Here is a 26,418-nt window from a genome sequence, read left to right on the forward strand (position 1 = left end):
GGTTGTTTTGTTTTTTTTTTTTTAAATTAACAAACACAGCATATTAATGCAAATTTGATGTTTTCTAAAAAATGCTCAGATAATTAGTTCAGCAATATGCAAAGTGCATCTATTTGGTTCTTTCCATAGATCACCTTCTGTTTTAAGTTTAAATTCCTTCACAGTTTAAAATATTGTGAAGAAATTATATGTATACTTTATGTATAGAACTATTTATATACATACACATATATACACACAACTCTGTACTTTATATAGCCATAAACACTCACTACTTAACTATTTATATTATATACACATGGCATGAACACACGCTCAGTGAAGAGTTGGTGCAGGCTGAAATCATTCCATCGGGTTTAATGGAATAACAATAGTGAAACCATGAGTGAGTTATCAAGAGACACAGACATACATCTATTAGATAAGTGAAAGACCAATTAAATCAGCTCTTCCATTTTCCTATTAGCACAGGATTGTTCCCACCCCATTCCATGCTCCATATGCACACACACAGCTACTTTGCATTCAGTTTACGTGAGAGGGCAGTGGTGGTTCTTTTTCCTAAATGAAAGAGAGTCCATATTTACTCGGGCTCACCGCAGCCTCTTCTTCAGGAGTGCAGCACAGCTGGGCCTGGACGCCTTGGAGGGCTCCGAAGGCTGCGCTGCCGTCAGCTGAAAGCACCTGCCAAAGCTTTATTGCATGGTTATGGGACAGCTAGCAACTGTTCACAGTCTGTGAACTCTTTCCAACAAGTGGTACAACTGTATAAATACACATTTTAGCACAAAACAGCTTAACACGAGGCAAGTCCAAGTACAAATGAGACCTAAAGGCCTATGGGTGAACTTTAAAGGCCAGCAGTTCTTCAGAGTGCATGTTGTTTAAGGAACGCAAGTCGGGTAATTTCAAAAGAAGTTTTGTGAAAATAGAGGCTTCGTTTGGGTGATTTTTCATAATTAAGGTCCTTAATGCACGGATTAGTGTTTCCTGAAGTGCCTCCACAGAATTGACGTTTTCTATTCCGGAGCGATCTAAACAAAAGGGCAAGGTGAGAGGGAGAGAGAGAAATTAAAAAACAGGAGGGTAGGGGAGGACAAAAAAATTGATGGAACAGATGTAGTGTGCAACATAAAACCACGGCAAGAATCCCTTACTAAATTAACAAGCACAAGAAAAATCAGATTCTTATGCCAGAAGTTTTAAATCACACAGCAAAAGTCTTTCAAATGTTATTTAGCATTAACTTTTCAGAGTACTAAGTTCATGCCAAACTGGCAGCATTCAATCACTATTTCTGTGATCCCTAACCCATGTTTCCAGAGAAGGACAGATTGAAGCAAAGGTTTAAATGTGTTGCTGAATCACAACTTTCAACCCAAGGGGAAAGACAGGGCACATGGAAGTAAAAATTTAAAACGTTTCTTAAGGCTAGATATAGAACCCTAAACTTAAACTGAAGGTTTGAGGAGGAAATCCCACTCAGGACAAGCCACACTTTTATCTGCACAATGGTACCCTGAGGGGCAAAGGTAGTACAAGCCTTCATATCACTGGGCACTATTTCTGAGTATGTTCTGAAGCACTTACAAAATGAAACACAATGCACCCAAAAACTCCCAGCTGGGGAAAAGAAGAATGTCAACATCAGGACAAATATTATGTTCTCACATACTGCACTCCCACCACGCCTGAAGCATCTCTCTTTCAAGAGAGCTGTATTTAAGAACACACCTGGTTATCCTTAGGTGGAACCTAAGCAAGCGGCTTAAAAGAATGAATTTTTAAGTAAAACATCTCACCTCATAACCATGCACAGTAGCTGGTTTTTTCCAAGCTGTAGCTTCTTTTCTTAAACACTATGTAAATTCAGCAGGGCACATACATACCCAAGTGACTGGCACAAACAGAAATGTGCTTTGATGAGTACATGTACTTAAGCACTTTGCAGAACTGGGACATGGAACGACAACAGCTTTCTGGAGTAACACTGACTCAGTTCGTACAGTCAGAGTGGGAATCCCTTCCTTATGCTGTCACTGTCAATCCAATCAGATAGCTCAGGTGAACCGTCTAGGAAGTCCTCCTGGACTACTCAGCGCAGTACCCTACTGCTATAGGAAAAATTATTACATAATCCACTTAAGGATGCATCTTGGAGCAGTTACATGTGTTTTGTTCCTTCAGGAAGACTGTTCCAGAATCTTCTGCAATTAGGAGCTCTGATTACTATTAAACAATTTTTATTAGCACACATTCCACTTTTCTGTGAAGACTGTCCATTAGGTTTGACAGCTGCTGTCCAAGAGAACACGAGTGAGGAGACACCTCTCTCTTTATTTATTAAATGATCTCTCCTGCTTGCCCCCTGCTCTGCAAAGCTTTGCTCTATTCCGAGCAGGTACGATGACATTTGCACAGAACATGCCCAATGGAGTTTCACAAGAGCTCTGTACAGTGAGAATAGTACTGCCTTGCCTCTGAAGGCGGAAGAATGCAGCCCAGCCCTTCCTGGCTGCCTTGGGTGAATTACTGTAACCTCCTCTCTTCAATTAGTCCAAGTCTTTCTTCTCCCTCTCAGTCTACTTCCAGTTGCTCCCAGGGGCCAGCAGAAGATTTTCTTAGTATTGTGCCAGTAAGAGAATAATAGAGGGTGTCTAATTTATAGTTTTCTACCACAAAGCAAGACACTTAGTTAAGGGATTATCTGGTCTCTAGATCTGCAAGAACCACATTCTTTCAGCTTTACTTCCACCTTGCTTCTTCCTCCTTCAGTGCCCATGATCCACCTTGCTTTTTCCTCCTTCAGTGCCCATGATCCACCTTGCTACCTCTCCTCCATCTTCAACACATCCAGCTAACTGAAGCCAGAGGCGAAGCATTCTTTTAATTCTGGAATGGTACCAAGGTAATTCCGCAGCATCATGCAAGAGTGATCCTGCTTCTTTCTTTGCCACACATGAAAAGGAGAGGATGTACAGAGTTACACGCAGCCCTTGCTACTACCCCTGCTTCTTCTGCATATTCCAAATACCCCTCCTAAGAGTGGTTATTCATCCAGTGCTAAGTGGAGATGTTTCTGACAAGCATTCTCCCCACTAGTGGTATTTAGAGACTTAATTCTTTTTTCCATTGATGGGTTTGGGTTTTTCTTCATTTTAATCAACTAAAAGTCTTTAAAAAGATCTTTAATTAGTGCAGCATGGTACTTTATATCATGGATCACTTAATCAGCATTCAACAGTCACACACTCCTTTCTGCTTTTCGAACTGATGTAAACCTTGACTACTATCTCCCTTTCAGTCTTCTCTTGAATAACTTTCATTCTGAGATGAAGAAGTCTTAATGGCCTTTTTCTTCCACCTTCAGCTCCTCTTACATTTACAGCATTTTTTCCTTTGCCTGCGTCTCCACGTCATTCTCTCTGATCCTGTTCTTCAACTCTTCCTTCCTCTGTAACGAAGCTCCACCTCCCCTCACAGAAAGTGACTCTTTTGGTTACACTACTCCTCTAAGAGTGGGATGCAGGGATCTGTCTTTCACGATCTGTTTAATCAACACATGCCCACAATCCTTCAGTTCTACGGACACCTTCTCCTCCTAGCAATCCCTCATGCTGTAAGCATCTTCCCCAGGAACTCTGCTGAGGCCACTTCTGTTCTTCAGTACCTGCCTGAGCATGAAGCCTGCTCACTTACTCACATGTGCGAAGTAACAACTGAAGCATTTCAATCCAGCCTCAAATAACAGAATAAAGTTGCTCTGAAAACTTTCGAACTCACAGTGACCATCAGAGTTAGCCTTGTGTCTGGAATACAGCCCCAACACTGACTAAATAAAGCTGCACTTTATAAAGCCCTATAAAATTTTGTGAAGATGTCCAGGAAGGCTGTGATCACACTGCAGATCAGATCACGAGGTAGCTAAGATAGGCAGCAATAATGTCCAAACTATGATCTGAAAAATCCTCAGCAGCTGCAAGAAGCCTGAATACCAAACACCTTCTCTTTTTGTCCCGTTGCACGGCTGACACTACATGCTGTACATGTTACATGCCAGCCCTAAGCTAATCCCTGCTGAGAGCCAGCAATCAGCACAGCAATTTAAAGGCTGGGGAGATGGCACTATGCTAGAAGCACATTTAACAGAACAGATACAAGCACTTAGACTGAAAACAGGTGGCATGAGATATTCTAGGACCCAGGAGCTGAGCAAGCAAGAAGAGTGGCTGTAAGCCTAGTTACAGTGCACAAGAAGGGAAGAGACCTGGTTGTCAGTCCTTATTTTAAAAGCTGCCTCTGGTTCTTGTCAGGAATTTCCAGAGTCTGGAAAAGCAACTAAGTCTTCAGGTTTCTCTGCTACCTGAACATTTTCATTAACAGATTCCATGTTTCCTTCAGATTATAGTGCCATGCTTCCTTCACACTGCCACTTGTTCAGGCTCTTGAAGCTCACTAACTCTGTGCCACCCTCTGCTCATTATCACGGCCTACAAACTGAAGAGGCGACAGCTGCCCCTCCTGTGCTGTGACATTTCCATTTGGCCATGCACAAAGCTATTAGACTGAACTGTCCTACCTTGTTTACAGAGGCCTCACGTGCCTACAGCACCATGCCTGGGTGCCCCTCCCTCATAAGACATGGGCCTCAATTGCTCATGTGAAAGGGGTGCACCTGTTCAAGGAGTTCAGTGCTCCCCAGCTGCTGGCTCGTTGTCTAAGTGGGCGCTGTGAACATTCCTGCTACCTACCTCTAGAGAGCTTCTTACCCAGCAAGCAGGGATTCTGCATCTTGTATTCCAGGTATTATATGCAGAGCTAATGTGCCTAATTTGAGGCTTGAGATAATACTACAGAAGTAGGTGCTTAATCCTTCTTTGAATCTGGGCCAGGGTGTTCTGTCTATCCAGGGACTGAAACAAGATAGGAGGCTGGTGAAGATGTTAGTGGATTGGCAGGCCTTCAGTGCTAAGAAGTCACGATGCAGATGATAGGGCTTTCTTGCTGACATAGGCAGAGATCAAACTGTTGGATTTAGACTTAGGTAAAATACACAATAGACTTAAATGACAATACTTGGAACCAAAAATACCACCTTATCCAAAGACTTATGCTGTGCAAGTCAGGAGTAATTTCAGTGATGCTGTCCTGTGAAACTCAGAGGAGTCAGACAAATAGCATCTAAATGGCCACAGGGCAGCTATGTGTTTTTGCATTACACAGAAAGCAGGAGGAAAACATAAGCCCATTTTCACTTTTTTTTTTTTAAAGGCAGTATTAGAAAGACTAGGTATGTTAAAAACAAAAAGATCACAGGCTGCTAGTAGCTTAAAACCTACTCAACTGCACTTAGATGTGAAATAATAGGCTATACATTTTACAGAAAGCTTTTCATGGAGAGCCACATTCAATTTTTGGCAAAGGTGCAAGTTAACCTTCTCTCCTTACCAGCAGATACCAGGACAACCGCTGTAAACAAACTCATTTCCTCATCGCTAAGTTGCAGCGCATTTAGTTTCTCACTGAATTCGAACATTGAGTTGAGCAGATCACCAGCTCCCATTGAATGCAAGTCATCCACACTGTACTTCTTGCCACTCAGGAAGGTGACAGTACGTTCCTTTGCATCAAACAAAGATGCAAATCGTACCATTAAAACCTGGTGAAAGGAAAAGGAAGAAAAAAATTAACAACAAAACCAGATAAATGTAGGTGCATTTCTAGAAAAGCCAAAGAAAAAATTAAAACTTTTAACATCATTCGAAGTGTCTCGTTAACCGTTCTAGAGGCGTTCTATACAGAAATTGTCAGCATGCTATTGAGCTGCAAAACACAGTGCAAGCTCTGGCCCAGTAATCTGAGAGAAACAAACAAGTGACAAAATTAGGGAGTGGATGCAGGGGAGGGGCTTCAGCATATGAAAGGCAGGAAAATTAAAATTTAAGCCTCGGACAGCCTGAGCCACACAGACCATGTCATTCATAAATATGCCAGTAGGACAACTTGCTTAAGCCAAACAACAGCCAAAGGCAAACAGAGCATTAAAAGAAATGTTTTCTTGGCCACACTTATGAGGAGCAAAATGAAGGTGCTGAACCAGATTCTCACTTGGCATAAACTGGAGCAGCTCTATGGAAACAATGCTGATTTACACCACCTGATGATCGGGCCCCCTAGGCATTCTTTGGAAAAGTACCATGCCCCATCACTGTGCCCACAGGAATGTTAATGAGCCCTGGCAGAAAGGAGCCACATGTAGAGCTTTCAAAAGGCTAGGGAAGCACAGCTTGAGATGGCACCTGGTCTGTAGCAGCTGGGAATACCCCTTTGGTACAAGCACCTGGGCTGGAGCAGTTGACATCTGCTAAACTTACCCCTTTGGGGTGAAATTTCTCTTGTGGTTTCTCAGTTGTACTGTGAAATATTTCCCTCTGGAATGGCTTGTAAAGTTTCATTTGCTCATGTTCAACAATCTTATTTACATTTTCAAGGTTTAAGTTGCACAGAACAGCCTTCTTATTTGAAGAAAATGAACTAACTGGCATTGGTTAAAACTTCAAACTAGCTGTAATCTCTTGGAGTGACAGTTGTCTCTTCTCATTTACCCTATTAACTGCATTAATTTAAATGTTTACTACAGGTGAGAGGAGAACCACGTTTTCAAAGACTAGTGCCTTTGACAAGCTAAAAAAAGGAGTGTTCAAAACAAATGAAAATGTTTGAGAATTCAAACACTGTTCATGCACATTACATGACCTGCTCCTAAATTTTAAGGGCCAAACAACATGCAGCAACCTTGATGGACACATGAGCACTACATACTATTCACCTTTGTTAGCTAAGCTATCTGTCCCCTTTGATGACATTAACTACAGAGTGCAGAGACCTAGATGCAGAAGCCATCAGAATACAACAAAAACAGGCAAAGGGCGGGCAGACAAAGCTGAACTTGAGCATTAGCACAGACCCACCGGGTATCCAGCAACCTTTCAGTTCAAAATGGTATTCTCCCTATAGAACTGGGCTTTAGAAATATCTTTAAATAACGAGCAACCAGGATTAATGCTGGTATTCAAAACTGAAGCCCATGAAGTTGAGCTGACTTATACTAAAGCAAAGACCTCACCTATTTCAATGTCACCATTCTAAACAAGGAAGAACCGTTTGGACTATGGCATAGCACAGGATTGATTCATCCCATTTCACTTCAAACCAGACACATACTTGTGCATGCTGAGGATACACCTGATCAATCCTATCACTTAACCTTAGCAACACAGGCACATAAAAACTTCCACTCTTGGAGGTTGCTTGATCACTTCCCTACTACCTGTAGTCAAACTGAGTCACTACTCAAATGGAACTAAAGGCCTTGTTAGCTCTACCATCAACTGCATTTGGAGGGGAGGTGGAGGAGGGCCCACTCAAAACCAGTCGAGTTCCTTATTTTAGGCTCACTGCTGTTTCTGAGCTGGCTCTCATAGAAGCCATGCAAATGCCACCACGATACACTGAGCTCCCCAGTACTCCCAGTTCTTAGAGACCTTTTTAGCTTATGTGTGTGTGAATATATATAGCTGTGCAGCTTCTGCACCAACATTGTCTCCATGTGTCCTCTTGCCCTCAAAGGAACAGGCACTCCTCAAATACGAACTGCTAAGAAGCACAGTGCCAAGCCAGCCACACCAGACTTGGAGGCAGCACTTTCACTCGGGTTCTTCCATTAACAGGCAGACATTGGAATATCCTAGTTCAGTTACCCAGAAATGACCTTGGATGAACCAGGCTTTCAAGACGCTTTTGCCTCTATTGCAGTGGTTTCATTAATCCTGTTGTGGATTTTTTTCCACTGTTCTGCAGCATAACTTTTTTTTTTTTCTGTTGCTAAGATGCCACACAGGCCTTTAACTACAAGTAGCAGCCCACTAACAGGAATCATTAATGTTTCTTATAAATAAGTGAATAGTGACAAGCATGCGGCCGTACATCATTATTAATTCCCCTGGATACAGAAACCTCCTTATCAGCAGTGCTTGTAACTGGCAAAAAGGCATTTGAGTGAGACTTGAGAAAAGCTTCGGGTGAGGCAAGGCCAAGACAAAACATAAGGTTTGGCTTTACATTATAGGGACTGTTCAAGCCAAATTTTTCACCCTCCTTGAGGGTGCTGGACTTTGCAGAGGAAGGAATCAACATTTTTGCGCAAGGTGAAAGTAGTGAAGAAGTAAAAATACAGCCCCTTTGCTACAGGAGTTCTACATGAATATTAAAAGGCCAAGAATAAGTACAACAGAAAAAAATACATGACAGCAAAATGAAATAAACAGCAAAACCAACAGACTCCAGGCACCAAGTCTTCCAGTAGAACTTGTACCTTCCAACCCAACAATTATCCATTTTAGAACTGGGCTGTATAAGCATAGACAGAAGACCCAACACATCACACAAGAAATGTCTTCATTTCAGGTAAACATCCAGCATCTCTCTTTGAAAGAATAAATCATGTAAACAAGAGCAAAGGCATCAGCAATGCTACACTCCCCAGAAAAGCACAGTAACATCAAACACTTGGGACTTTGGCTCCTCTGGCCCTCTCTATTCAAATTTCACATTTGAATATTCATAAAATGTGTACAGTCTCCAATAGACACAAGGGTCTGGAAGGGCAACTAAAACATGAAGTAAAGGTCACCTAGTGAAGGTCACTAATTATAAAACAGCACCAAGCTCTGTGGTATCATTTCCAAATTAATACCACTAATTCACATATACGTCATGATCACAAGTGGATGCAATTAACCATGAGGACCTAGTAGGATTAGTCTAGAGTAAGTCAGGCTGCAGCTGGCACACAGTATCTACAGAGATGCAGCAGTACAGGTAGTTACCATTGTTACTGCACTGGATGTAGAAGCTTCAGACGCTCCCAAGCTGCCACTAAAGGCTACTGGAGACTGGTCAGGATGGATACTCTGGCCTTGGCAGGAAGCAGAATGGCACAAGCAAGGACATGCAGAGCGGTAAACACATTCCTCAACAAAACTTGTAAGTCAGTGGACAGCTTTCTAACCTATCCACCCTTCCAGATGCAGTACAGTTCCCCAGAGTAAGCAAAGGTAGCTAGAAACCCCTAATTACCCATTTATTAACACCCAGGGAAGAGGGAAGGGTAGAAGGGCTGAGCAGTTTTGAGCTCATTGAAAGAGGGACAGGTCACCAAGGTCTGACCAAACAGATCCCTTGGACACCATCACCCCAAAGAACGCTCAGAGCATCCATGAACAAGCTGGTTTCACCTGATGCCACCCAGTTCTATTTGGTTCTGCTCTTACAGGGTAAGACAGATGCACAGCTTGTCAGGTTCACACTATACACACAGTGGTCTCACCTCAAAGGTCCCAGCCTTCAGAAGATTGACCTGGTCATGCTGGGAGAGATCTCGGAAACCTGGGATGCGCTTGGCAAACTCCACCACTTCCTTCACTGCAGGAGTAAAACTCAGGGAAAACTCTTCCCAGATTTCATGGCCAGACTTGTTTGGGTCCACGTGGGGAGTCTTACTCATCGGGCAGACCTGATGTTTACAAAACACAGACAGAAAACAACTTTTTAAGATGTTATTCCAAATACTGACAAATATTTAAAAGAAACAGGTTTATTACTCAACAAAGCTTTGCAATAATGACACAGAGAAAAAAAGATCAATATTCTTCAGTCAATTCCCAAAGGAATTGGACCTCTTCCCCTTCCTTTAAAACAAGAAAAAAATCCATGGCATTGTTAGCAATCTATTTATGAATTTGTTAACTTTGGAGCCTACAACACTGTGTACTACAAAATACCTGACAGAACCAAGGTTATGCTATTGTTCCCTGATCTCAACTAACCTGGTCTGACATCTGAATTTCTCTTACTTGTATTATCCCTGTAATTTCACAGTAAATTGTGATTTCACAATCAATCAGTTGCAATCTCACAGTCGCTACGACGTTCATTCTCTTATCTTTCTTGTTCTGCAGGCAACTGAAGTGCTTCAGTCAAGATGACAAGCAAGCTTTGCTTTCCTGAGTCACAGGTTCACACCCTCATTACAAGGATAACCTTCTGCAAGTTTGCTTTTACTTGTATCACTGAAGGAGGAACACCAAGGCACTGGTATTCCAGTATTTCTCAGTCACAAGATGACAAAATTCTCTTTCTTTTATACAAACATACAGCAATTTTTTTTGTAGGAAAGTCTGAATCGATTATGAGATCAGATGTATCAGTCAAGGCTGACTGCCAATAAATTCCCTCTGCAAGAGCCAACCAGAAGCTCTGAGATATTTTCAGTTCTAGCCTGTAAAATTTACATCTTTTAATGAAGTTTAAACCTTTTAATATTCATTTCACCTGTCATCATCAAGGACAAAAATTCCTTTTAAGTATTCCTCACAAGTGTACTAAATGGTATATGTAATCTTACATAATGTCAGCAAAACAAAGAGAAAGCAGTGAAATAGATTAGCAATTCCTCAGAGCTGTGCTGTTTTTTCAGGGCATCTTGAATATGGTAATTGCCTAGCAATTCTTTGCGTGGGAGGTCCTAAGATTACAAGAATATTATTTTGGCAAAAGGAAAGGTCTAGGCACAGAACCAGAAGGACAGCAGATGCCAACCACTGCTCTGCCTGTGATACTGCAATGGTTCACATTGGTATTGCTGAAACTACAGCACTCTCTGAAAATAAGGGATCTCTGCTTCAGTACCCTGCTCTGCATTGGACACAAAAATCACCTTCACTTCTCATTCTATGACAGTATACCCTTACTACCCTTACCCACATGCACCCAGTCCCAAGGGGAAACTACCACTTCCACACCCTGTGCACTGTGTCTGTAGTCTCTTGACAGACCTCTGCCCAAGAGTCAGAGTATCTCAAGTTAGAAGAGACCCATAAGGACTGAGTCCAACTCTTTGCAGAACCACCGAAAGCTAAACCATATGCCTAAGAGTGCCCAGCCACTCCCTGAACTCTTGACAGGCTTCCTATGGAAGCAGTTGTCAGCTTGTACAGTTCCTCTTCAGATCAACTTCTTCAGGAATGACCTGTTCTGCTTTTCTGGTTGCAGGGGTATTGAGTAAAAATGACCAAACCCCTGAACATCTGTCTCCATACTGGTTCAGAGCCTAATTACTTGCCCTTATTGCTGCTGACTCATTTTGGTCAGATCCTGAACTCATTGAGTTCTTGGGCAAAACCCTCATCCATATCAGGGATGTGGGGCGGGGAGTGGGAGCTGCAGTGCTCTCTTGGACTTGGTTTTGTCTTCTCATCACTGACTGAGTAAATCCTCCTTGCAGCTGCCATGCACAGGTCAAACTGACTGGCTGAGCCTCTGCAAAGCAGCACCACTCCCTGCCTGCCCATACTGACAGGTTTAACCTCTGCCTCTCAGGAGCACCAAGAATGCCGTTGTAGTGACACCACATACTTTCCCTGCAAGGAAGAAAGGCTGGGTATTATTATTTGCCATGTTGTAGTGCCTGGAGTCTGCAATTAAGGTCAGACCCTGCTATGGATGGCATGGCCTATAGATGCAGTAGACAAAGAAGGGTAAAAAAAAACCCAACAACCAAAAAGTCCCCATGGAAATACAGCATCAAAATAAACACCTTCACTGTGGAGACCTTTGGGGGTCTCCAAGAACCTGTGAAGGATCTTTACAAAGTAGGAGGAAGAAAAACACCGGCAGCTCAAGTACTTCAGAAAGGTCAGGGGCTCGCGCCTCACACCAGGAGCGCAGGATGAGAATGAGGATGTTATGTTCTCTCATCCCAGGCGGCTCCAGTGATAAAGAGAAGGACAATCTATTTTAAGGGGCTTACAGAACTGGTTGCCTGAATGGCAGAGAAACAGCAGGTGCAAGGCAAATGAGAGGGACCTGTTAAGGAAAGGCAAAAAAAATCCCAACCAAACCAACAACCATATGCAAAAAACCAGGAAGCATCCTTGTTAAGAATTCAGTGAGAAAATGCTCTAGCAAAGTCATCTAAGGTACACAGAAGTGTGTCCAGAGCCTCACTTGCGTAAGTACTACAGGAAAGACCCCGAACTTCTCTCTAACAGTTTAGCTGTGCATCTTCCTCCTGCCTCTGTTCAGATTTGAAGATGTTCTACACTGAAAAGGATGCATAGCCTCTGGGCCTCATTAAAACAAAACAAACCAAAAAATCCCCACCACCAAAAAACCAGCTCACCCTGCAACAGAGATTTTGGAACCCACAGCAAGGCCTGTAGACTGGCTTAAAATCCTAGCCCTGGGGTTTCACCCTAGAAATTTTCTCTGAATACCCTTAATGAAAATACAGTACATCTGACTGTATAGGTTATTTGAAAAAAGTAAAGTCTTCAAAAGGACTGAGTGAAAAGGGGTATTTATAAACTCCTATTTTCATTTTAAAGTCAAGTCACATAAAAAACCCGTGACTTTTTTTCCAACCAATACTCTTTGATGTTATTTTACTTTCAGTTAGCTAAAAACCAAGTCAAGAAGCTCCATCACTTGTATGATTTCAAATCCTTCACACATCGAGCTGTTTTTGTCCTTCATCCTAATTTGCACTATCAAGCTTGTGTCACCCTTTAAAGTTTCAGCAGTTGTGCCAACTGCATGCAGCTTCACTGACCACTCAGGCACAGCTGGATCACACCCACCAATAACTAAGTCAAATCAAACAATTGATATCAATATACCAGATGCATTCTTCCTCCAGTGCTGCAAGAGTAAGTGGTATTCTTGTTTGGAGAAAAGCCATCTTCTGGGATCCTCTCACACATTCGCTGAGTGTAACCACTGGTGAAGTTCATGCAGTGGCTGTTGGTGAAGCACATGGCGTGCCCGCTTGGATAATGCATTGTGCTCCTCCCTTTGTACTGTCCACCAAGGTGCTGCTCCCTTTCAGGGTACTGAGGGCCACCGAGGCCACCAACACAGTGCTCGCTGCCCAAGATGTACTGCTCGGTGTTCTTTGACCCTCTCTCCCCACTCTGGGGCTGCATCATCTCTGCTGGGTTTTGGGACTGTTCTTGGTTGTACATGAAAGTGTCTTTGTGGGCCCTAGTGACCATACCGATCACTTCCTCCTTAGCCATGTCAGCACTAGGAGGGGGAGAAGGGCTTTTGATGGTTTCTCGCTCTTGTTTGGGCTTGGAGGAAAGATCTTCTTGAAGTGCTTGGTCTTGATGTTCTGTTAATGCTTCGTTGGGCAAGTGACTGCTGAACTGACTGTTCATCATGGTTTTCATGGCACTCTGCATTTCAATCAGCATCCTCTGTTTTTCACGTTTGGGAATACGGCCAAATCGAACAGCTAACAAGGTGGAAAAATGGATAGTGGTGGAAAGGGAAAAAAAAAAGAAAAAAAAAAAAAAGTCACTCCTGAAAGTGTTAGCATGCACAAACAAAATACACACCCCAACAAAAAGTCCTGCCTTTTAAGGCAAGATTGTAACAGCTCTCACCAATACTACAGCAGGGGTATTACCAGTGAAGTCAAAGAGCTTCTGGGGCATAGGACTGGCATGAGTCCTAATGTATGCTGTTGTTTGCATACAGGCAGAAGGCAGATCTAAAGCACACAGTCTGTAAGGCCTTTTCCCCTTTTGCCTCAAACCTGGCTATGGAGTATACACACAGTTGTGCTGACTGACTAACTGTTAGGCTTTAAGGTTGGATCTACTAAATCAGCACAACTCTGTGAACTGACAATTAGCTGAATGTAAACACAGTTCATATCATCTTTGCATAAAAGTCCTACAAGACAGGTCCTCACGGACCAATTACGTAACTTACCAAAACAAGAGAATCAATGCTGAACGAAGCTTACCTTGGCAAATTTTCTTGACAACTTTGCCTTGACAAGGACATTTTCTGCTGGCAAGGGGATGGGCATCATTGTGGCTGCAGCACTTTTGACCCTGTCCTAGAGAATCTACAACTGCCTCTACCACCCTGTCCAACCGCAGCCGCACAAGGGCTTATAACCAGTTTCGACTGATGTAATTATGCTCACACAGTAGTCCATCATTAATGTAACTAAGTCTCTTTCATTAAAGCAGGTGCAACCTTGTGTGCAAACAAGCGCCTAGGGGATGAAATAACTCCTATGCACGACATGAACTCGGAACAATTATTTAAAGGAAGCTCTAACACTCCACCCACTAAATTATTAACAGCCGAAGATTCCTAGTTCTTGTGAAATATGCACCCAGAGAAAATTAAAAAGTGAAACAGAAGGAAGCGTTCTGGTTTGTGACAGTAAGTTGTAGCAGACAAATGAACTACGCTTTCAGCATTATTTAATAAAATGTCACAAGGAGTGGACAGCCAGCAAGGTGGTCAGAGACACAGACCAGCATCACCATTTCCTCCCTGCCTTTCCTCTCCCTCTAAGAAAAGAAAGAAAGAAAAAAAAAAAAGGAGCAGATACATACTCATCCTATGTACCCAAAACTAACTCTTTAGGCTCTATAGTGACTACTCTAAGGCTATCAGGTTGGGCAGAATTCCCTTCCATTGAAAAAGCAATAGCAACAAAAGAAAACAGAAAAAAAAGAAAAAAAAAAAAAAAAAAAAGAAAAATATGAGTCTTGTTCAGATTCAGGTAGGATACAGCTCTAAGTCTTAACTCATTAAACCAAAATCGAGACACTCATTACAACCATCCCCCTAGCAGGCCACGGCAGCACGTCCTACTGCATCAGCCTCCACAGGTGGGAGGACAGTGCTGCAGGAGGCTGCCCACAGTGTTACCTCACCAGCCCAGGACACTCATGGAGCAAGAGGGCAAGCTGAACTGAATGCTCCCAGACAGGGAACCTGTCCTCGACAATAGGGCTTGGCTGCATTATCTGCCATTAAGACCCTCAACAACTGGTTTTGAGGTGGGCAGCAGATTCCCTCTCAGAGGATCCCTGCTCAGTACAGGAACGTACCATCTCTTGACATCCCAACAGACAGGCATTTTTTGAAACGACACTGCTGGCATCTGTTTCTATTCATTCTCATTATAGAGCAGTTGTTATTCTTCAAGCACTTCTTATACTGGATGTTTTGCTGAATGCTTCTTCTGAAAAAACCCTGTAAACAAGCAAAAAAAACCCCACAACTATCATTACAGCACATGTCAAATCCTTCTGCCAAGACTCACCGATCCGTAAGCACAGAAAACCTCACTGCATCACATCAGCTGCTTCAGAACCATCAGCCCCAAGAGACTTTAAAGAACTTGGTACTCCTCATGACTTACTTCCCCTTTGTGTGTGATCTGTATGTAATGTGAACTAGTTATGATTTCTAATTACAGAAGACGCTAAGTTATTCCCTGCATAGTCAGCACCTAAGAGCAAAGGATCTCCAGTATTACCTCTATCACTGCACTAACAATTCCTAAGACGTGCTCTCAAATACCTATGACATCAAGTGCAAAGATGGGAGTCAAAATAACATCTTTTGACTTCCATCTCTGCAGTTTGGCAACAAAACCATTCTACTGCACCACATCACCTTCAAAGGCGTTTTTTTCACATAACCCTTTATGTTGATAAGCTCCTTCACAGAACATAACATTTGCACTGTTACAGGTTAAGAAAATATGTATCTACTTCTGGCTCTCCCTGTGGTAAAGAATTGCTTTTCCAAAGCTGTTTTGTTCTGTGTCCCAGCCCAGATGACAACTCACACCCACTATCTTAATGCAATTAACATGCACATGTCTTGCATGACATGGTCCTTACCACCTCAGCTTCCAGTTCTTGTTCTCTGCTGTGCGCTCCAAGTCAGGCAGGATTGGACAAGGGGTGGGAACAGAAAGTACTGCAGAGTTTGGAAAATGCTGTATATTCCTAAGCAGTTTGCCTGTTCCCTATAGCTTCCAAAATTTCTCATATTTAACAGAGAACTATACTGAATTTTTTTTTGGCAGTAACACCCCTTTTCCCCTATGGGGAGAGCTTGAGCATTTCACCAGCAGAAAGGTGAGCAGAAATATAGCTCACCTTGCAGCCCTCACAGGCATGAACACCATAATGAAATCCTGAAGCGACATCTCCACAGACTTTGCAAAGAAGGACCATGCCATTAAATTCTAGAATCAAACAAAAAAGTCAAGGATATAGAAACCAATGACAACTGCAGGAATATGTTTCCAGCTTTTAAAACCTGGACTTAAATCGAAATATGTCAGGTCAGTTCAACACACAAAAAAATACAGCAGAAGAACAGACAACATGAACGTACAAACCCCCTGAACAGTTCAGAAGGTACCAGTGCAAGGGTGGGGGAAAAAGAGGACAAACACGAAGCACTCAACCGAATAGGGAGAAAGCACATATTCACTGGGCTTTCAAACACAGCAGCACTGCACTCAGCAGTAGAAAAAGAAAGTCTGCTTACATTTAAGCACTTTTAAAAGGACCATTCAGTTAACTAGGCCACCAAAGTTCAGGCTCAATCTGTTTTTTCCATCAGGACAAGAAAGCCTATGAAAGGCTACAGTTTCCCCAACAGAGAATAAACACTTTTTCTTAAAAACCAGAAACACTAAAGGACACTCTATAATATATTCAACACCAGCCATACACTGTACCTATTTGATAACAATTTAGGACTGGTAACTCAGCCATATCTACACAGGTAGAGACCACTCATTTGAGTGCATATCCAGAATGGCTTGCATGCTTGGACTTGAAAATACCTTCTCGATCCTGTAAAAATGCTCACAGCTTGAGTTTTTTAAGTTTTTCCCCCACCTATTTTATTTCAGCTTGTCAATAAAATTTTTTTGCAAGTCCTAAGTGCTGGTCTAACATTGGTTTCACTGAAGCCAATGGGAATTTTACCAGTGAGTTCAGTAACCACAAAGTTACCTTAATCCAACAGAGACAGCTGGAAATACTCCCACAGAAACATATTCTACCAGAAAAGTAACTTATTTGACATTTGGGTTTCATTTATAAAGAGAAACTAAAACATTTTTTTAAGGTTTTCAAAAAGAACAAGAACCAAACCACAACTTTTTTTTTTTTTTCTCTTTTTTTAACACAGTTAGTACTGAGCTAAAAAAGTTGTCTATCTGTCTGAACAATTTACAACAGGTTTCATTTCAGGAACCTCTGCCCGGATACCAAAAATCTAGCTACTAGAGAATTTTTAAGTAAAGGTTCTTACTAAGAACTTAAGGTAGGAACACTTTAAAAAAAAAGCCAAACTGACAAAAAGCCCCTATTTGAGGTAGAACTATTAGACACTTATTCTAGCTTCATAACAATCCAAAATGACAAAACAATTCTGCCAACAAAAGAATTCAGCCTCCAAAGGACTAAATTCCAGCTGTTTGCTGAATCACTCATTCCAGTACTTATTTTGAATCCTGCCCTTCCGAAACTGTTCAAATATACTTTTCTACCATTGATCTTTTCTGATTACCAAAAGAAGTGTGAAGTAAACAGGTGGAGATAGATTGTTGTATTTTAAACGGCCATCCCTTAGTTCTGGTTTACAAGTATTTTAGTTTTCACATCCACAAATTATGACTTGGAATCAAAAAGATAACTGTTCCACCCATAGCTATGTCAGTATGATGCTTGGGTAATTTATTTATTTTGTTCCTCACAACTGGGGAGGAGGGAAGGTGAAGGGGCAGGGGACAGAGCATGAAAGAATAGAGAAACTAGATTTCCAAGACAGTTCCATAAATACTCTTGAAGGCAATTTCTGATTACATTACCTTTACTTCATCACTTCTTTTTAACCAAGTTTTTGATTTTACTAAGATCAGTTTTCACTGATGAAAATTTGAAGCAAAGCTGGACTGTATTTATGGACTGTTTGAAGTTGGCAGCAATGGGACCCCCATCGTATCAGCATTTGTGTGGCAACACTGTATGTATTACCACACACACTGTGCCAAAAGATAAAAATGGAGGCTTTGCTGTGCGCCTGCACCACAAGCCAAAGGGGGACCTGGTTGTGATACGTAAGGGGAAAACGGTGTTTTCAGGAACTGGCACCAAACATACTTGTGACTCCATTATGGCCTTTTGTCAAACCAGCAACACTTGACTGGTTTGTTTTAATAGTCTCCTCCAGCCGATCGCTCTTCGGTGCCCCATCAGAGCCTTCACTGCTCCGGCCATTGCATCCACTTTCCGAGGAGGAGCTGTTTGGAGGAGATGGCACAGGCGAAGAGGACGACTGGAAACCGCTGTCTGAGCTCTCGCTGTGACATGAGGCTGGGCTAGATGCCGAGCTTGAAGAACTGATGTAAGCTATCACACCCCCTAAGGCAAGAAAAAAAAGGCAGCACGTAGTGACATAACCAGCAGACATGCACCGCTGCCATGTGAGCCACGCCGTGACCCAGCACCACCACATCAGCCATTACACGCTCCTGGAGCACTCCTTTCCCTCCCTCTCTCCCTCAAGCTTGTTTGTCTCCATTTGTTTTCTACGGCTGGCCTCCCAGTCTGCCCCATCCCCTTCTCCCATCTTATCAGCCTCCTCTGGTCCAGGCCGAGATGAAATGGCATAACCAAAAGATGGAGCAACAAGCCATGGTGTTGGAAGGATGGGGCAGCAGGGACAGGGCATGGAGTGACCCAGAGAGAGTTTCCCTGGCCACCCTCTGTGCAGAGCTCATCTGGAGCCTCAGCAAAGACAGGATCTTACAGCACTGTGGAGCCAGAATGCAAACAAGCTAGGTTAGGGACAGAAATAGGGCAGAGAAAAAGACTTCATGCAGGCTACGCGCCAGAGGCACAGAAAGGAAGGGCTGGGAGGTGCTCACAATGCAGAGGGGAAGGGGGCAAGGGAAGGAAATAGCACTGCAGTCTGGTTAGCCTACTGAACGCCATTTGTCCAACTGCAAGCCTTTGTAGCGTTTCTAGCAGCAGCTAAACTCCAACTGCCAGGCTGCTATTTGCAAACAGTCTCTGTCCTGCCGCGTCTTGCAATCTGACACACTTGAGAATCCCTGAGATGAAACAGCTTTTTGTCCTCAGGCAGACCTGGGAGTAGTTCTGGCTTTTCACAGGCTCCTTCTTCTTGCTTGTAAGCAAGAGAAATTGTTTGCACTTCATACGAGTTTGTCTCCAAGACTCAGCATTTCAAAAGTCGGTATAAAAACATTTGATATTTCACACAAGAAATTCAAAAGCCATAGACATGAAACTGTTTAGATAAATTACACTCAGTATGTTCTATATTTTATGCCTCTATTGTTCAGTAGACCCTTCACTGATGACCCAGGACACTGCAGTAAGGAACTCCACACACTAGTAAGAATTCAAAACTTTAAAAAGGCCATGCACTGCCTTCCTTTGGAGGAAAAAAGCACTAGTGTATGTAGAGTCCTTGATCAACTGAATTGGCACGGCAGGCAGGGGCTGTAGCATCTAACATCAGCCATCACTTCCTCAGAGATGAAAGCAGCAGTATTATACAACCCTGAAAACACTACTGCTTGCAGGGAACAATTCTGACTTACAAATTTTCAATACTTTTATTAGACATAACGGTCCTCTTAGCACCTCTGCGGCAACAAAACTGGCATTCCGGATCAGGTTTTCAGACAAAGGAGGATTGGCAAGGGGGTCACAGGTTCAGCCATGGCATGAGAAACAAGGCATCATCAGACACCCGTGCTGGGCTAAGACACCACCTGTTTGACAAAGGTCTGTGCCACCCCCCAGCGTCGCACGCGCCTCTGCCAGGTGCCAGGTCAAAGCTCACAGTTCACCTGGTCCAAGGGAGGCACCGGGCTTCTCAGCAGGCGCCATCCTTATCTGCAAGAAGCAGATCGGGACACGCAAGCACAGCCCCTGCAGGGAACTCCACGTTTCTCCAGGCTGCCACCGCGCCCCATTATCTTTAAACCCTGCTCATAAAAGAGATGCTCTTTTCCCTCAAGGGTAAGGCCAATGTCACCGAGGAGCACAGAAAGTGTGTGCCTATGGGGGAGTTTCACCCTTCTCCTGAGAGCAGGAGAAGCCCCAGATAGCTGGGCTGCTCTGGCACCCTAGAGAGCTTGGCAGTCTTGCCAGTGTCACGGTCACGATTTCTTGTATTTTTTGTTATTTTAGAAGTTACACTTCCCTGTGAACCCTGTTTTTGTTTGGTCAGCAGTCAAAAGTTGACTCTCACACACAGCACAGGGTGACATCTCAGAACAAAGAGCACAGACACGGAGCACGTACACGTGCACACGGATGCTGGCACTCCGCAGAACGGGGGTACCGGGGCACCCGGTGGAGAAAGGCAGCCCGGTTCTGTGAACTACCGGGGATTTTCTTAGGGAACCCGCCGGAAGGTGGTGAAATGAGTCCTTTGGGCTACACGGAGCCGCGCTACTGCTGCTGCGGAGTCACCGTCGGCTGAGTGACAAGAACCCCTTGGGCTCTACCTGGCGGGATTCACTTAAGGGATGGGGCGGGGGGCACCGCAACGTGCTGGTATTTCATTAACACAGAGATCTGGGAAGAGGGAGCGCCGCAGGGGCGCGAAGCAGGCGGCGAGCTGGCCGAGCGATCACACCGGCCCCCGGGACGCTGCGGTAGCAGGGGGTCCGCAGCCGGCACCCCCGACACCGCCGATCTCCCTCGCTAACAAGGCGGAGACGGAGCGGGGAGCGCGGTCGCCGTGCCCGCAGCCGCCCTCTCGCCTCACCCCATTCCACCGCACCGGGGCTGCGGCTTTTCCCTGCCGCGGTCACGCGGCGCCGGGGCTGGAAGAGCCGGGCCCGCCCTGCGCTGCCCCCGGGCCGCCCCCTCCCCGTTACACAACGCCGCCCCCGCGCACCGGGACGGGCCGCGTGCCGCCGCCGCCGCACACGGCCGCACCGCGTGTCCCCCCACGACCCCGCGCACTCCCCCGCACCGCGCCGCGCCGGCAGCCGCCCGCCCCCCCCTCCCCCCGCGCTCCACCGCGGCGGGGGCGGAGCCGCGGGGGCGGGGCTGCCCGGCGCCGCAGCGGCAGCGCGGCCCCACGTGTCCCCGGCGCGCCCCCGCCGCCGCCGCCGCCGCCGCCCCGAATGTAGGTCACCAAAACAGCGGCCGCCCGCCCGCCCGCGCGCCTCACGTGTCCGCGCCGCCCGCCGCCCCGCGCCGCCGCCCCGCCGCTATTATGCAATGCGCGCGTCACCGCCCCGCGCGGCCAATGAGCGGGCGCGCCGCGCGGAACGTAAACACAGCGCGCACATGGCTCGCCCGGCGGGTCCATGTGAGGCGGCGCGGGGCCGTCCCGGCCACCAGCGGGGCCGGGGCCGGGCAGCGCCGCCGCTCGCCGCGCTCCCCCCGCCCCGCCGCGCCCCAGCCGACCCCCGCCCGCACCCCCGCGCCCGCCCGGCCCCGCGGGACCATCCCGCGCAGTTCCCCCCCCCCCCCGCCCCTCCCGCAGCGGCCGACCCCCGCTTACCCGCGCTGACTTCCATGGCGGCCTCCTCCCGCAGGGACACGAGCGGCGCCGCGCTGGGTTCCGCCGGGCCCGGTTCGGCTCCGGTCGGCGCGGCGCGGCTCCGCTCGGTCGCTGTCTTCCCAGCTCCGTGTCCCTGCCGCAGCCCTACATGCAGTCGGCGGGAGGCAGCCGGCAGGCAGAGAGGGAGGGAGGCGGCCGCGCTGTCTCCTGTCAGAGCAGCGGGTGCGCGTCCCCGCCGCGGCGCCCTCCCCTTTACAACAAAAGCGCTCTCGGGGAGCCGCGCAGAGCGAGTGCGGCACCGCCGCCCGCCCCGCCCCGCCCTTACCCCGCCCCGCCCCGGCGGCCGCCCCGCCCCGCCCCCGGCCGCCCCCCTCACCCAGTGACACACTTTCCGCGCCGGCGGCAGCGCTCACGTGCGGCGGGAGCGTGCGGGAGTGCGGGGGCACTGCGGCGGCGGGGGCAGCGCACGGAGCGGGGTCCCCCCGCCCCTCGCCGGGCGGTGCGGCTGGGGAGCCCCGCCGAGGTCACCGCCGCTGCCGCAGCCGGCGCGGCGCTCGCCCGCCGCGGCCGCGGCACCGCGGGGCACGGTGAGGGGCGGCGGTGTGTGTCAGCTGCTCCGCCGCCGAGCACCGGCAGGAAATGCCACCGCTGTGACTGCCGCAGCTGACGAGCGCTCTCCTATCCCGACGCGAGCATCTGACAGCTCCCAGTTCCAACTGTCAGCGCTCCGTGCCCTCCTAGCCGCGTGTCTTCACACTGCCGGGGAAAGGGAATATCCGGGAAAGACCCCTCTCGGCAGCGCACACACACCTCTGCGGCCATAGTCTCTCCCTCTGCAGCCATAGGGAGAGGCCGTCACACAGCTGATCCCAATCTCAGTCTCCTCTTTTCTGCCAGGACGTGATTTTGTCACTCCCAGAGCGGCTCCAGCCTCTAATACCTTCTGCCATGCAGTAATGTCTCTGGGCTCAGACCCCCCGCAACGGGGGAGGGATGCGCCCCCAGAGGACCTAAAGCAGGGGTGTCCCTGCCGGGGTCCCCATCTCCTGCTCCCAGAAGGAAACCCACGAAGAAAAACGCACCACAACAAAAAAGGGAACGTAAACTTGGAGAATACTCTCCATTTAAGCGAATACAGAGACCAAAATGAAGCTCTGTCCCTCCCAGACCCCGGGAGTCAGAGGCAGATGTGTGGTTTCATGGACTATACTGACCTCCAGACTGAGCGAGGCAGTGGGGTTAAATGAGGTTAACAAGTGGAGGTTAAACGCAGCTAAATGTAGTTTACCGCCTTCTAATTTGGGTGAGTTTCCTCTCCTCTCAAATGAGGTAAACAGGTCAGTTTGTGTGAGCTTCAGCACTTCTCGAATAAGGTAAGAGGGTGAGTTTTCCCATTTTTCTGTGCATGGTCAGCAGTTGGGAGGCATACAGCTTTCCAGTGGTCCACACTCAATATCTGTCACTGTCTCCAGACCCTTCATCCCCCAGCCCTGATTTCCTGCAGAAACAGCTCCTTATATTCCCAGTTCTCCTCCTCATACCTACTCCAAACTACATTTCCTGAGCCCTGCCATGCTGCCCTCTGGCTCTTGTACAGTCCCTGTCTGCATTACTGGCTGCCGAGCAGTGCTGCCTGCCCTGGGCATGGTCAGGTATAGGGCACAATGGCCCACCCTCCCTTCCCGTGCTCAGGGCTCTGTCTCACTCCTCTGCCTGGCTGCTGGTCTTTGTGGACAGAGCACAAGTAAGATGTATTTGATATTAGCCTATCAGGGCATCTCAAACCTCTCAACAGATGAAATTGGCCTACAGACTCAAAGGAGAAGACAGTGAATAAATCAAATGCTGTTAGAAAACTAGCTTGGACATCGGGAACAACAGCAGAGCAAGTCCTCTCCATCTGCGTACTCTGTGTCTCTGGGATTTTTAATGTCACATTTGGATTTTAGCAAAACAGATGTTTGAATAATGTTTATTAACTGGTGGGTCATCGACCCCAGATGTTCACTGGGTCTGCTAAAAAACACTGCAGAACTCTTGCTTTTGGATAAGGCTTCAATTTGCAGGTGGTGGTGGCAGCACCCAAAGTCATCTTTGGTATGGAGGCACTGGCATTCAGACCAAAGGTCCACCTGGCCTGCAGGCCATTTGTGGTGTTCAAGGGAGGCTCCAGGTTTTTCAAGTGCATGGACTCCATTCCTGAGAGTGGTCAATAAGGGGAAGGACTGCTTGTTCACTTCCTTTGTGGGCAAGGATAAATGCTGCTGCTCCTGCCTGGCGGGACAAATGGGAAAGGCAATGTACGCAGGTTCGTAGGATGCCGTAAGGAGAGGCCATCACATTGTTGCTCCCAATCTCAGTCTATCCTATTTACTGCCAGGACATGATTTTGTCACTCCCAGAGAGATTCCAGCCTCTAATATCTTTTACCATCTACTTTTGAGACTCTCAGGGATCATTATAGCAATTTCAGCCTGCTCTTACCTCTGGTGCTGCAGTTGGCAGTCCTGAAGCCAACCCGCATCTATCTTCAAGAATGTATTTATTTTGCTTCTCTCTCCTGTCTCAGAATAACCCATCCAAACCTAGGACAGCTCTCTATGTTCCCATAGTACATCCTTTCGTGTTCCTTCCCTGAGGTGGCTCCACACACACACACACACACACACACACACACACAGACACACGGTTTGCAAGAGCCAAGCAGCCCTCTTAGGGATGGAGTATGGCAAAAAGTAAATAATGGGCCCACCACCCAGCCTCACACAGGATCCTTGTCCACGTCAAGGACACCAAAAGGTGTGTTTCCTGAGATGGTCCAGCAGGTAGAGCTGGCTGTGGGTAGCCATGGGATGATGCAGTGTGACTCCTGTCCTGGAGTTTCTAAAGGAGGTCTCAGAAATGGCCCTGTCCACTCCTGTGCTCTATTTCTGCTGTTCAGCACAAAGCTGTGGACTGCCACAGTAGACCACAAGAGGCACTTCGATGTTTGGAGAAGAAAACTGTCTCAGAGAGCCTCAGGGTTTTTATTCTGCCCTGTAACCTGGAAGAAGACTCTACTCTGCCAATGTAATAAGTGGGTGAAATTTTTCTCGGAGCCTCTTTCTGCCTACCTCTTCCAAAGCCACACAAGCCAACACTTGGCATAATACCTTGTGGCTCTGGGTGCTGGCCAAGTCATGGTGCCTGGGCTTCTTCTTGAGGGGCTTTTCTTTGACTCTAGCTTGGCTGCTAAAGCTCTAGTGTTACTTGCTGAGCTGCAAATAACATTCCCTTAAAGATGTGATGCACAGTGGATATTCCCTGGTCCCCACAAGGGACTGTGATTCAGCTTTCCATGAAGGGCAAAACAAATCCTAGCATTATGAAGAGGCAGTGTACTGCTGGCATTCACAGTGGCATGGCACGTCTCCAGCCTGAAGGCTGGGCAGGCACTTGAATGATCAGTGGAAGAGTGATTGGGAAGCTGTGTGGTCAGTCCTTAGAATCCTTCAGCCTCTGTTTACTGCTGCTGTCTGCAGAAGACTTGTGGTTCTGGGAAGAGACTGAAGTGAGGCATTGAAACATGAAGGGGCAGAAGAAGGGAAAAAGCACAGGAGGTGGGACAGAAAGCTTCTTCAAACCCCTTCCCACCCCTGGGAAGGAACACAAACATTTATCCCTCTTTCCTCCCAGCCCACACACATGGAGCAGATCAAGCTGCATGTTTAGATTCCAGAGGTTGCAGAGTGATTCCCGTCTGTGCTACAGATCTCCTACCTCTGGATGGGAGATGGCACAATGGTGTTGCACCAAATAATGCTGACTTAAGTGCAGCTGATAGCTGGATGGTGGGACAGGATGCATTTTGGCCACCTCAGCACAGGTATGTAGAGGCTGATGACTCTTTTTCCTCACGTCTGAAATGCTGGTGGTTCCTCAGGTTGGAACTGAATGCCTGCACCTTTCTGTCCCCGTGGAGAGGCCCTCCTAATCCTGGTAAACATCCACACATCAGCCAGGAACACGTGAGTTTCCATCAGCAGGCATTTGTGCTTGTGGATGAGGTGGATTTCTTCAGTGCCTGGCACATTTACAATAATATTAGTTTGATCCCAAAACATAAACTTTGCAAAGAGACAAAAATTGTTTACCTGCAGAGTGCCAAGGAGCAGCATTTTTTCATGCTGCAACAGCTCCTGAAGTTTTCCATTTCTTTTTTCCCTTATTACCTCAGGAAAAAATTCCTAACCTCTTATTTGTCTTTTTGACTGATGCTCAGAACAGTGCTGACATTTGCATAGATCTATGCTAAGTCCCAGTTCTCTTCCCTGGTTGTTTACAGCATACAGTGGTTTACATATAATAAAAGTTATTTTCCCACATATAAAATCTTTTGTCACTCTTTTCCTCTCTAGTTGGTCTGTGTGATAAGGTCCTCCTGAAACCCTCAGTAATGTGTCTGTCCTGAATAATTTGAGCTCCACAACTGCAGATGGAACTAATTCATACAAGTACACTTAAGTGAGGCAACTGATACCAAATCCATCCTTGCATTTCCAGTATCTTTAAAGCAAAGATTCACTTGCTATCTACAGTTACTACCTTAAATACTGCCCTCTAAAAGTCTTTATAAAGATAGCTGTAACTGTGACTTCTTTCGTACATTAAATGATATAAATAGCCATAACTCATCTAACTAATCTTAGCCTCTGGAAGGCAGTGGAAATTTTTCTATTGATTAGAGTCAGCTTGGGTCAAGCCCTACACAGTGTTTTCTGACCCCCTGCCCTACTTTTTCTCCATTCCTGTTTAACATACATATCTCTAACTCTTTCAGCTGGTGCACTTTTTTCTCTCTGTTGAAGAGAAATCCTGACAAGGAGGTCCCAGAGGTCTTTAGCTTGTCATCACATCCCTTCATAGGCTGAATGTGTGCAGAATGCTTTAGGAAGAAGCAAAAGCTAAATATAGAATAATTTAAAG

At 46.2% G+C, this 26,418-nt stretch overlaps 1 protein-coding gene across 1 annotated transcript; it reads right to left on the bottom strand.

Annotated features, from left to right (window-relative positions):
* Positions 1 to 342: 342 nt before the first annotated feature.
* Positions 343 to 21,751, bottom strand: NR1D2 (nuclear receptor subfamily 1 group D member 2). The gene is made up of 8 exons (XM_032108119.1): positions 21,454 to 21,751; positions 18,063 to 18,323; positions 16,041 to 16,129; positions 14,979 to 15,123; positions 12,738 to 13,354; positions 9,389 to 9,574; positions 5,449 to 5,659; positions 343 to 1,034 (listed from the first exon to the last, which is right to left on the bottom strand). Exons 1-8 carry the CDS (start codon positions 21,467 to 21,469, stop codon positions 838 to 840), a joined length of 1,722 nt encoding a protein of 573 aa, XP_031964010.1. The 5' UTR covers positions 21,470 to 21,751; the 3' UTR covers positions 343 to 837.
* Positions 21,752 to 26,418: the final 4,667 nt, after the last annotated feature.

Source organism: Corvus moneduloides, chromosome 1, assembly GCF_009650955.1.
Source record: "Corvus moneduloides isolate bCorMon1 chromosome 1, bCorMon1.pri, whole genome shotgun sequence".
Lineage (NCBI taxonomy): Eukaryota > Metazoa > Chordata > Aves > Passeriformes > Corvidae > Corvus > Corvus moneduloides.

Excerpts from the sequence above, each read along its gene's own strand:
- NR1D2 (XM_032108119.1), bottom strand. Across the intron at positions 16,130-18,062 it reads AGGCCATAATGGAGTCACAA|AATTTAATGGCATGGTCCTT; the intron begins GTATGTTTGGTG and ends GTTTGATTCTAG. Across the intron at positions 1,035-5,448 it reads GGTTGTCCTGGTATCTGCTG|ATCGCTCCGGAATAGAAAAC; the intron begins GTAAGGAGAGAA and ends CCTTTTGTTTAG.